General features: G+C 22.9%; 1 protein-coding gene across 7 annotated transcripts in view; it reads left to right on the top strand.

Annotated features, from left to right (window-relative positions):
- The first annotated feature begins 2,475 nt into the window (after window positions 1–2,475).
- The window catches only part of LOC132917848 (diuretic hormone receptor-like), a 78,383-nt gene continuing 67,630 nt past the window's right edge, over window positions 2,476–13,228 (top strand). For 3 of the 7 annotated variants that reach the window (XM_060978800.1, XM_060978806.1, XM_060978805.1), the window contains exons 1-3: window positions 2,477–2,622; window positions 10,363–10,410; window positions 11,792–11,936. In XM_060978800.1, the coding sequence (XP_060834783.1) occupies window positions 10,387–10,410; window positions 11,792–11,936 (169 nt within the window). In that variant the 5' untranslated portion in view covers window positions 2,477–2,622; window positions 10,363–10,386. Of the gene's footprint in view, window positions 2,623–5,896; window positions 5,951–9,204; window positions 9,303–10,362; window positions 10,411–11,791; window positions 11,937–13,228 lie in introns of those variants that run through there. The other 4 variants (XM_060978801.1, XM_060978803.1, XM_060978804.1 and 1 more) reach the window with 4 other exon arrangements.

The following is a 13,228-nucleotide window of genomic DNA, read 5'->3' as shown; positions in this document are numbered from 1 at the left end:
ATTTATCTTCATTATTAATTACTATTATATTTAAATAATTATTTATAAACTATTAAACTATCAATTTTTTATACATTTTTCCTACTCTTTCCAAGATTTAATCCATTTATAGCTGCAGTATTAATTTTGTCAACTGATAGATCAACAGAATTTATGAAGGTTAATTATGATATGTTCTCTGAACAATAATTTGATGATTTCTTTTTAGGTATAAAAATTAATTTACTGAACTAAACGTTTTCTCACATTCTGATGGTCAATTGGATTTCTGTATTTTTTATATAAGTGTCTCTAAACTCACTTAAACTTTGAACAGTCCTAATTTTATAAAATGTTAAGATAAATGAGAAAATATAGCCGTAAACGGTTTATAAATAATTCTTTAAGCTATTATAAATATGTCTGCGATTAAAAATGTTGTACGTATTTTAAGTAAGAGACTACCTATAGTACATACGTTTATTGTAATTATTTTCACAAAAGTATAAATAAATAAATTTCAGTATAAATATCCCACGAAATATAATTTATTAGTGGCATATCTTTGTCCGTAGTAGCTGTACCTACAATGTCTATAATCATGCACTTCACTTTTTATATATTTTAATGAAACTGTAATTTATCTGAACAAGATAAAATATAATAAAATATCTATCTAGATAAGTTTCAACATTGAATTTGCATTGAGTTTTCGTTGTTTACTACTTGAAGCAATGCTACTTTAAATGTAAGGGGTGATGGGGCGAGGGTTACTTAGGTACGTTTTACTTCCAGTACAATATTCCTAAGAACTGTATAGTGTAGACTATAGAGTACAGGTTATCTTTACTCCGGATAAAAAAGGAAATTAAATAATAGAGTCTAATTTGTCGGTAAAATTTTATTTTATGAATATTTAATATTAAAATAGTAAAATATAATAGGTTACTAATTTACTCTAGATTATTAATTATTAATTTTATTATTAATAACTGTTTGAAAAATTTTTAGGGCCTGGACTTAAATTTTCTTAAAACCATATAAATATGCTTTAAAAATAGCAAAAATGACCTTAAAACTGCCATACATTTTTTGTTACCTATACAATTTGTTAATTTATAAATAAGGTATAATTATTATTTTATTAAAAATAAAAACGGAAATTTGAAAATTAACTTGATGTGGCGATGATGTTGATACGTATATCTTTTGGGGCAGTATTATTCATTCTAAACATACATTTACCCGATAAACCTATTAAAGGAATACTACTTAAATATCAAGAAAACAATTTATCTTTAGATAATATTTTAAATAGGCTAAATTTGTATAGTATATTGAACAAATATGTATTAGAACCAACAAAATGACCAAATAATGATAAAAAATGTAAAATAAAAGTTTCTGCTTTAAAGCACCCGTTACCTGAAACGAATTATGTACTTGGAAAGCATTGTCTAAGATCAGTCAAAAAAAGATGCAATTTGCATTGAAATTCGGGCCCAACTTACAACTATAATTGGTTATTTTTATTTTTAACGTTTTTTTTATACTTTAATTTTGGTTAGTGTTTTTGTTAGATATTTTTGGGGGTACTTTTTGAAGTACCTAGTAAAACACAAAAATACATAGGTATCTAGTTCAAATTTATGTGCATTTATTTACTATAACATTTTGGTACTTAAAATAGCCCAAATTAAATTTTGGTGTAATTACAACTTGTAAAAAATATTTATCTGTTTTAAATTCAAACACGATAAGTCGATAAGTGATACATTTTCAAAATAAAATACTGTTATGTTCCCATTTTCTTGATAGGTCATCTATATACTAGTATACAGTGGCGTAGCCAGCCAAGGAGGGGGGGGGGGGGCTAAAGTGGTTATAGCCTTCACCATTGGCCTTATTTATTATATTGTTCTGAAATATTTAAATTTAAATATGGAAATTGTCTTACAAATTTTAATTATTTAAAATAGTATAAATATGTTAACGGCAAATCAACGTTAATATATGTTATCAGTATTTTTGTTTTTGATTTTCAATAATTCAAGTTAAAAGTATTTAGCCCCCTTCCCTAAAAAAATCCTGTCTACGCCTCTGCTAGTACATACACTTAACGTTGCTTAAGTGATTCTGAAAGTGAGAATTTGTATGTATATAGGTGTTACAAGTGGTAGTTTAGACATTAGACGTGCTATATGTTCGCTAGCGTGAAGAAAATTGTTGATTTTAAATATTTCAAAATTAACTGTATATATATCTTAAGATTTTTTTATATGTATTTTATTAATTTTTGAAATATTAAAAATTAATTAAACGCTGTTAAAAATGTAAGCATTTATAAGAATTTTATTCTTAATAATATATTATAATAATTCATAATTTCGTTTCAACATAATCTGGGGTTGCAGAAATGGGCGGGCGTTTCGTCGACGCAGCACGCCAGACTCTTCGTTGACTACCGAGGCTGTACAACTAACGCGCGCGGTACTTAGAAATATCTACGGTTTCAGTGTACTCGGTGTTTTCGACTCGGTCGCCCGATTTTCGAGTATCGCGTGTGCGTAGTTCGCGAATTTCCACTTTATCGTAATTTTGTTTTTTCGTTTTACTTATTGTATGTACATGTTAAATAAAATGGTGTGTATACAAATTTCATAAATATGAGGTGTTTTAAAAAAACTATTACTTATACTAAGTTATTAGCCATTTGTTATATTTTGGTGGGATAAAATTAAAGTATATATTTATATTTTGTAAAATAATATGCACGTGCATTTTAATTATTATGTAAACCAACGTTTATGTCTTTTAAAAACATTTTTTTAGTAGAAACATTTTTAATTATTTTATATTTTAAATAGGTACTTACATGTTTTAATATTTTATTATACAAAAATTTCAATCAACAACATGTAGATGGAATTTAAAATATATAATATACACACCAAAATAAAATAAAATGTTTACAATTAATTTTTACTTTTTGTATAAGCCAACAACAGAAAGTATAATTACTAATCAGTAAAGCACATTAAAATATATATATATATATATTTATATAACACTATACGTCTATACATATTATTTAAAAGGTTTTTGTTAGGTTCATAATAAGTAACTACGTTAATAAAATTCTTTACTTCAGCAATTTTTTTAAAAATATAACATTTCTTATTGTTTACAAATCGAATTACATATTATATAATAATAATTATTATTAAATAGTATTATTATTTACATAATTTCATACTATATTATTACATTTTAATATAAAAATTGCCAATTATTTTTAATTATTTCGAAAAAAATGTTTGTTTAATTTTAATTCTAAAATTGTGGTTATCACTTATTGGGAAGTGCAAATTATATAGCAATAGTAAATTTCATCCATCATTATTCAGAAAAAAATATTTTTATAAGAAATTTACTATATAATTATTTTTATATTATGCCCATTGTTTAATTACAATCATAGTAACTAGATTTGTTTGTATTTTAACGTATGATCTACTTAACGATTTTCGTTGTTATCTAATGTGACGTTTACATAAGTTATCATAGTTATTATTTGATTAGTTTTAATTAAATAATTTTGGTTAGTTGCATAATTGATTTATTATATATTAAGACTATAATTTGCCAGAAAATTATTGAAAAAAAAAATTATAATATCAGAAAACATTTAACATATATTACAAAATATGGTTTGGAAAATAAGCTTCTGATATTTAATATAAATTATAATTAAAAACCAAGGTATTTTATTAATATTTATAATAAAAGTAACTAGGACTATATCCTTTAATTACTGAATGATTTCTACTTGCATGAAGAAATGCTTCAAAGATATATTCTTCAGAGTGGATAGGACTTCTCATTCATTGTTCAAAGAGTTGAAATTAAAAAAGTGGATTTGTACCATTTGTTTCTATACAGTTTTTTTTAAACATCCCTAAAGGACAAAAGATTCTTGATGATTTGCGTATGTCCTACATCATTTAAATCGACCAACTTTTTGCTATGATTTACTGTTTCACGAATGTATCCATAATAATTGTTCAATGTAGAATAGGCACTCCACAGATGGTTGCAGTTGATCTACGTTCAACTTTTATCATAAAGTCATGATAAAGGTGTATTCAGAAATGTGCAGGGGCATGGGTGCTAATATTTTTCCACCTTCTTCGCCCATAAAAAATGATGTTTTCTTTTAATAAATTGTAAAAGGTTAAGTATCAAATAATATGATAGAACACTTTTAATTTACTGAAGGTGTACCACTAAAAATATTATTGATGAAAAACAATTTTAAACTAATTCACATAATTATTTATTAACCTTATTAACTGAAGAATTGGTCATGTAAATTAATGTTTTCTCTAAAAATTTGCCACTGGAGCGATCACCGATAGCGGGGGGCCCCCATATGTTCTTGAATAGGCAGTAATATTTGAAAATTTTGTTTTGGAACAATAAAATCTTAGTTGTATGATATTTTTACTGCGACATCATTTAAATAATATCTATGGGTCTATTTAACACGATTTTCGCAATTTATTTCACTTATAAATCATAATAATTGATGACTGAATTTATTTTCTTTTATGATTTAGCAAAAAAAAAAAAAACATACAAATGTATTTAATTCATAGTCTTGATCATCAATATTCTTATTTTCATCATTTTCTAAGGCTCTGTCTTCAAGCTGTAAGCATTAACTATTGTACTTATATTACCTGTATAGATATTACACTAATACCACAGTACCACCGGCACAAATACTTGTGTTTTGCACAAGTACAATACGGTTACTTATTTATTTATATAACGAGTAGCCGGTAAATCACAGGCGTTGTACCATGACCCATTTACTTATAAGTAGATCACATGAAACAACACCACCCTAGATACCTACTATTAATTAAATACTAGTCTCTATTTATTTTTTTAAATTTGTATAGCTTTGCCGATAGAGGACTTTATAGCTATTATTATTTTTCAGTTAATTATTTAATTATAAAACTAAAATTATTATTTTAAAACATAAAAGTTATATAAAATAATAATTTAAAAAAATGTATATAAATTATTTTCAGTTGTGAGCTATATTTTTTGTTTCAGCTTTTGCATACTCAATAAATACCTACACAATACGTGGATTAATATTTAATTAACAAAGCCTATTTAGAAATCTTGGGTGCAATTTACATATACTCTCAGTTTCTGTTATTTTTTAAAGATCTATTATAAAATGATTTTTACCGTCTGCATATTTTAATAATTATGTTATAATATAAATGTAAGATTACCAATACTAAATACTTTAAGTAAATACCTACGAAAAACTAAGAAAACGATTTTACAAATTAATAGTTATATAATATATTGAACAAAATTATTCATATGTTATGACTTGTAATTTACTTTGTTAAAATTGGTTTATAATTTAAGTTATCCCTCAACTGTCATACATATTATACCTAGTTTAAAATGTATTATAAAATATATTTAGTGAATTAATTCAATGATATGTGACATTTTTTTGAATTAATTTTTTTCCTATGAAAACTGCTTGGTAAAATATTTGGTTGTAACTTAAAATTAAAAACACACAAACAAGAAAAATTACAACATCAATTTAGAAAACTTATAAACGTATTATCTTTGATAGTTGACATTTACAATTTATCGATCTTAAACTTGTGTACATTATAATATTACAATTGTTTATTAATTTTGAATATAAAAAAAACATTTATCCTGATTCCATTATATCTACTAATATATATTAATTGTTTTTGAATCATGAATACGTTATTTTGATGTTGTATAATATATAATTTTATGCTACTTCATTAATTGAAACGCACATAAATATTAAAAACTAGTATAGGTAAATTTGTTTAGCATAGCTAATAGCTATACATGAAATGCAACAGTGTACAACCGAATAACTTCCTTGTAGGTAAGTCACAACATGGTTAGAAAAGTAGAAAACTAAAGCTTACCATTTATTTGTATATACTTAATATTCTACTATAGTACTATTGTACTATAAAGTACAAGTCTAATATAAAATATGTTCAACAAAGAACAGACATAGTGACAGTTTAATTTAAAAAATATGTTGATATAGTTATATTCTTGTGACAATATTACAATAATATACAATATAATGAACGTCTTTAATTATTAAATTATTTTATATAAAGTTATTGACAAAATCGTACTAAGTAATAGATTAGTTGTGACTACTATCATATCATAGTCTCACTAAATTAAAAAATCTGAAAGGCTACATATTTTTTTAGTGCTTAAGGTAAATGGGTAAATCCCGCACTGATTAATTCAGTATTTTATTGAAGTGGCGGATTTGATCCACCGCTTTAGAAGGAACATCTATTTTTTTTTACCTAAACTTTTGTTATATTTTGACCCATTCTGTTAAAACTGAACATCCAATAAATTTAAGCGTTTCATGGAATTCTAAATACGTATAGGTATAATTATTTTATTAATATATAAATCAATAATGTTTTAAGACTTATCACAAAAAATTCTAATATTTTCTTTTAATAAATAAATTATAAACATATTTAAACGGTTTAAACTATAAATATGATTTTTATATTATTATATACGTGATGAAACAATCTTCCAGTTATAATTTATAATATATGTTTATTAGGTTAATCTATAATTTTATTAAAACGCTAAACATTACAGGAATTTAATAGATTCGTGAATGTATTGAGCATATTTATGATTTTAAAGACTCCACACATTGTCACTTGTCTTGGATACAATTTTTTATTCGATATTGACTGTAAAATAAATACATTTAGTAGATATTAAATTTTGATAAAAAATATTAATTTGAGAAATCCTATAATATTTGAAAATATGTATATTGCATATATTTAATTGTTATAAAATAATATATATTTTGGAAATTCTTAAAGTACAGTTTAAATAAAAAATTTAATGTTTGCATACAGGCTTTCAAAAAAAATTATCTATGAAGAAGATAGGTTTAATAGGAGGAAATGGTACATTTTCAAATACATTTTCAATAACTGTAACAATTAATTTTAAGTAATAAGTAATATGAACATTGATTATAGCGTAAACAAAATACATAAATGATTAATTAAAAAATAGTTGAACTCTACACCGAACCATTAATTAATTTAAAAACAAAAAATGTAGTGGGATACAGCAAAATCTAAATAAAATAAATAGTTGGTTTGTTTATAAGTTATTATCACTTATGTATAATAAAATGTTGATAATTATTAACACAACTAAGTAATGTTATTTATATTATTCATACAGATAAAATTTTTATAAATATAAAAGTATAATTCTTAAAAAATCTTGAAAAGGATTCAGAGATTGGGTGCTGGGGATTTTCTCGCTTCGTTGAATTCAATGATGGTAAATTACTTTTATAAATTTAAATGTAATGATAAATTATCGCAATTTAAAAACCCAATTTTAAGCAGTTTTCTTCATTTTAACTGTCTATATAAGATTATCTGAATATTTTAAGTTAGGTATTTCATAATAATTAACTATTAAAGATTTGAAATATTTATAATTAATAGTTTTAACGGAATAATAAATTTAATATAAAGTGTATAAATGTTAAAACCTAAAATCACCTAAAATAATAATACTAAAATTTAGTTATTAGGTACAAAATAGATATTTGTTCCCCGTTTTTTTTTTAAAACAATTTACCGTTAACAAATGGAAAAAATAAAAATAATGAGTTAAAAAATCGTTTTAAATTACATTCTATTAGTTAATTAGCTTTTGTTAAATTTAAGTGTTATAAATGGGTAGCGTAAAGTAGTTTCACATAGCCGTCGAAAAAAAATGTTTTGAAAATATAATTTTTTAAACCAATAATATGTTGGTATGGATTTTTTATTGAAACTTTATGCTTAAACTAATACTTTTCTATTATTACTTTATGGAAATTTTTTAAGAAAATTAGTAAAATATTGATAATATAATATATAATAAATAACTTAATGGGGTAACCAACCTATCTTTTTATTTTTGTTTATTCTATTTTATTTAAACTGATTATACATATAATCGCTATATAGTATATATATATATCAAATCATATCATAATATGTCGTTATTTTATTAAAAAGAATAATTTCAGAAAATCTTAAACATATTTTTAATGTTTAAAGAATTAAATTAGTTTTAAATTTTAATTCATGTACGATATACCTCACTAGAAAGCTTAGTAATAGCTAACAAAATATATATGTAACATAAGTAGTATACGTTTATAGTTTTATAAAGAGTATAGATCCCTGTTCTGCAATTAAATTAAAAGTGTATAATCTATTTTTCCGTAAATACCTATACTATTATAAGCTATAAAACATGTACTAAAAATAAATTCGATAAATGTTTAGCACTTCCAATTTATACTCCATTGTCTACGGTTTCAGTTAAATAATTTATGAAAATATATGATCACGGGAGCATAATGATTATTAAATTAAGTACCTGTCAACTTCATTGTTTTGGTTACATATTATTATGTATGTATAACTAGTAAAATGTATTGTTGTATGTACTTTAATTAAAATTATATTTTAATTGTTATTTAAGCTATAGAATACTCATTAATTATTAATTATGTTCAGTTGTTTTTTTATATCAGTTTTATTAAAAAATTGTATTAATTTATGTAATATAATGTTTTATGTAACTCAAATTAGAAATTGGATATAGCTGATGTACTTACTAAAAATTTTTTTCCATCAAAACATATTGAAATAATACTAAAAATGTAACACATTTTTAATGTCAATAAATAGCTTAAAATTATTATGTCTATGTATTTTGAGAATTTAACTTAAAATTTTATAATATAAATATTTAGTGAATATTTCAAGTTTCTAAAATCTTTATAAATTATAAGTAATCATATTATATATTTATTTTATTTTTGATATACAATAAAAAATAAAATCATTTTTTTTTCAAAAACTTGCAGTATTGTATTAAAATTATTGTTTTTCCTGATGTTTTTGTTAGTTTTCCAAAATATTAAGAAACGTATTCAGGTTTTCGGGGTTTTCATACTTGTGATCATCATGATTTATATTTTATAATATCATAATTTTATTATTTACTAATTTTCTAAAAATATTTAATTATAATTTTAAATATCTCTTATATTCATAGATGTTGAAGATCGCTTTCTGACGAGGTAGACTGTGTTCGGACACAAATATCCCAATAAAAGCGCTCAAAATGGTTTTAATAATATTTTGCTTACATAGGTATAGTATGTTTGATTTTTGTAGGTAATCATTGTATATTATATAATTATTACTTATGTATTGATATAGTCATGAATGTGTCATAATGTATAAAAGTAATATTAAATAAATTGTTTTACATGTTTATGTTTATCTTAAACAGTATAGATATTATAAGGTTATTCAGTAGTTATCTGAAAATGTAGGTAGGTATATTATATAACTTTAAAGATTTATATTTTAATTACAAAACTTTTTTATCGTTTATCAATCATACTTTTCATAGTATTGTTTTTTATTTTGATAATTTATAATTAAAATTAAAAATATATTAAACTCTCGTTAAACTAATTCCGTGATAGTGGCTACATTAATTACATGTAACATATACACAGCATTTACCTACTCTTTTCTGACCCATGTATATTGATGTAACAATATAATTGATTATATTTAACATTTAACAAATTTTTTAATTTAATGCCTATACATTTTCTTTAAAAATTTGTGCCAATAGTATAATATAAAATATTTAATTATTATTTTTAATTTAGTTTTAGAATTCATCCATCAAATTATTTTGTTTGTAGTACTAAAGCTTTACTAATATGCACACTTTAATATTTTATTTACTGTTTCTGCAAAGAAAACTTTTATTTTTATTTTATAAATAAATTAATAAAAATATTGTTTCTTATTCTTTAATTAATATTATGTTTATGGTTAGATCTTGATTTGTCCAGATTTCTTAATCGTAATTCTTGTTGTTTTTAAATTTTAATTCTTAGAATAAGAAACATATAAAGATACTTTTCTTGGATACATTATATACATTTAATTATACAGTTATAGTAACGATTTGTATACGTTTTTTTAAGTTTTGATTTAAAATATTTTAGTTACCTATTTGCTATCTCTTAATAACCCTGAATTAATAATATCCACTAAAATAATTATACATAAATATTGAATAGTTACTTTTCTAGTTATGTCATTATAAATTACAATATATTTTGAATGGTTGACTGCAGTATATTTTTAAAAGTCCAAAATTTATTATTTTGAAATTACTTTGTTTTAGGAATAACTGAAACTCAAATTTACGATGAATATCACTACTACAAATAACGTGAGTATTAAATAAATAAACTTAATACATTTGAATAATTTATATTTTAGTTTATAAATAAGTATAGATTTACTTATATTTATTGATCAATATTAAATCACTAAGGTAATTTTAGTTAATTATATTTTGTTATTATATGTAACGAAGCTGAAACCTCACTAAAAGTTGAAACTCATTTTTATATTATATATTTATATATCCGTGTATTTACTTTATTTATTTATATCAGCGGTGAAATAAAAATATCCTATTTTTTATTTTGCGATAGTAGAAATTAGAAACGAATAATTGATAATAAAAAATCTGATAATACTTAAGTTTAGTACTACTTAAATAAAAATAATAAAAATTAATCATACTTTTATATTCTATATTTCAGTGTTAGGTATATGATTTGAAAAATATCAGAAATAATTTTATTTAACTTTATTGTAATTGCAGTTCATCACTTATATACTTCATAGAAATATTAGATATATCAATGGCTTATATATAATATTTTGATTGCTTACTTATAATTAATTTTGTCAATTCAGTATTCAACTGAATGTTTATGATATATTATGACATTTTTTAGCTATATTTAGATACTAAGATTGCTTAATCGTGATCTACGTTATTTAAGTTACTACATTTTGACAAGATTTTAACCCAAATAATTGTATATTATATAATTTGCATCTAAGAGGATGCAACACCCACTTATGTTGACGCTGTCTTAAAATGATACAACTACCTACTACCTACATACCAAATTCTCGTTCAGTAGAACCCATTATGTGTTGTTTCTTTAATATTAGAGTGAATTGAACTATTAAACAAGTTAGAGGTAAAAATATTATCAGTGATTAAACGTTGGCTTTTTTTTATATTTTTATTTTTAAGTTGGATATAAGAAATTTCAATTCGTAATATTTCGTGGACTTATACCTTGCTTAAAAATTAAAATAACACAAAAAGCCATTGATAATATTCTTAACTTTAACTTTGATAACAGATGAATTTAACTATATTTACTAATTGCAAATTTGCTAGTTGTATGTTTGTAAGTCAGAAAAAGTACACGTGGACGTGCCATCCTTTATTTAAAACAAAACCTTAACTTCAATTGCAGATGTTTTGTTTCATCTTAAAATATATAAATTAAAATGTATATAAGGGCTATGATTTAGATAGTGGTAAACGATGTAGAATCATAATTTAAATTTGTCATTTTACGTATAAAAATAGTTTTGAAGATTAGCAGGATATACAAATTCTGCACTGAACATATTATATAAATGTTTTAATTACTCACGAAGTACATTATATTTTTATTTCTAAAAAAAATTATGTTTATTCTTGTATATTTATTACATTTTTTTGCGAAAACCCTATTTAGACTTGTTCACCTGAAAAAATACTAAATCCTGGTTGGTGTCCTAGTCACTGGGATCTATTATTATGTTGGAAAGCTTCAAAACCTGGTACTGTAGTGTACCAAGCATGTTTTGATGAATTGAACGGAGTACGTTATGATACATCACGTAAGTAACTATATTCAGTTTTATCTTATTCGATATAGTAATATGGATATAAGCGAAATGTATTATATGAGACATTTTGTATTTACCTTAAAATTTAATGGTATTTTGTTATTAATTGTTTTATAACATTATAATGACTTAAATGAACTTTTTTATTTATTAAAATTTTAATTTATTAGAATTATTTAATACGTTTTCTTTTTATTTCCTTAATTTATTTGTTTTTCATATTAATTGCTTAAAATTGCTATGTAAATAAATTGAATAGATAATGATGTAAATATATATTTTAATGATACAATTATGATGAGGAAAATAACATGTAAGACTTATAAACTTATAGGTTAAATTTTAAAACATTTATCTTATTTTTTATTTTATAGCCATGTAGGCATTTTTGTATCTTGCTAATTACTTGCGTATTTTTTTTATTTTTTTTTCGTCGTATTGCTATTTTGGTGCCATCGTACAACAAAAAATCAAAAGGTGGTCATGTATGTTAATACAATTGTGATGGCGCAATGGTACTTCACGCAAAAGTCAGTCTACCAAACCTGTGCTTTGTGATATTAAGTCTTTAAAAATAAATAAATAGTAGGTATACTATTGGTCTTAGGTCTATTATAATGATACTTTATTATTCTTTATTAAGTAAAACTTAGTGTAGTTTCTGTGACATAATTCTACTTTTACGTGCGATATCACATATTCACATTGCGCGTATATTTTTTCAGCGATGGTCCTCTAGTTCACATACCATTTTTGATTATACAGTAAGATTTAATTAGAATTTTTTTTTTATTTTGATGCAATGATTGTAAATGTACAACCCAACCAATAAAAACGGTTCTTTTCAGGTTCACTAAAAATATGAAAACCTCGACTTGGTAGATTAAACATTTTTACTCATATCATATTTTATTGCGAATATTTTATTCATTTAGTTTGTGTTAAATTGTATTTATTACTAATTTTATAAGATGTTTAAATATAACTAATTTATTGTTTTGATTGGACAACATAGAAACTTAAATTGAATTGATGGAGTTGTGGTAAAGTTTATATTATATACTAGCCATATTCGTTATAGTATGATTTACAAAGATTAAAATTAGCATCAACCAATAATATTATTTATAGATCATTAGAGATCATTTATAGATGATAGAAAATGTGGCAAGAACTTTAAAGATATTTTTAATCTATGTTTTATTATAAAATATGCATATTAGAATGTAGGTATACATATTGAAAAATTTATTTTTTCTGACTTCTATAATAACTAATAGCAT

This window comes from Rhopalosiphum padi, chromosome 1 (assembly GCF_020882245.1).
Source record: "Rhopalosiphum padi isolate XX-2018 chromosome 1, ASM2088224v1, whole genome shotgun sequence".
Taxonomy (NCBI): Eukaryota; Metazoa; Arthropoda; class Insecta; order Hemiptera; family Aphididae; genus Rhopalosiphum; species Rhopalosiphum padi.
This window is presented reverse-complemented; position numbering and strand designations above follow the sequence as displayed.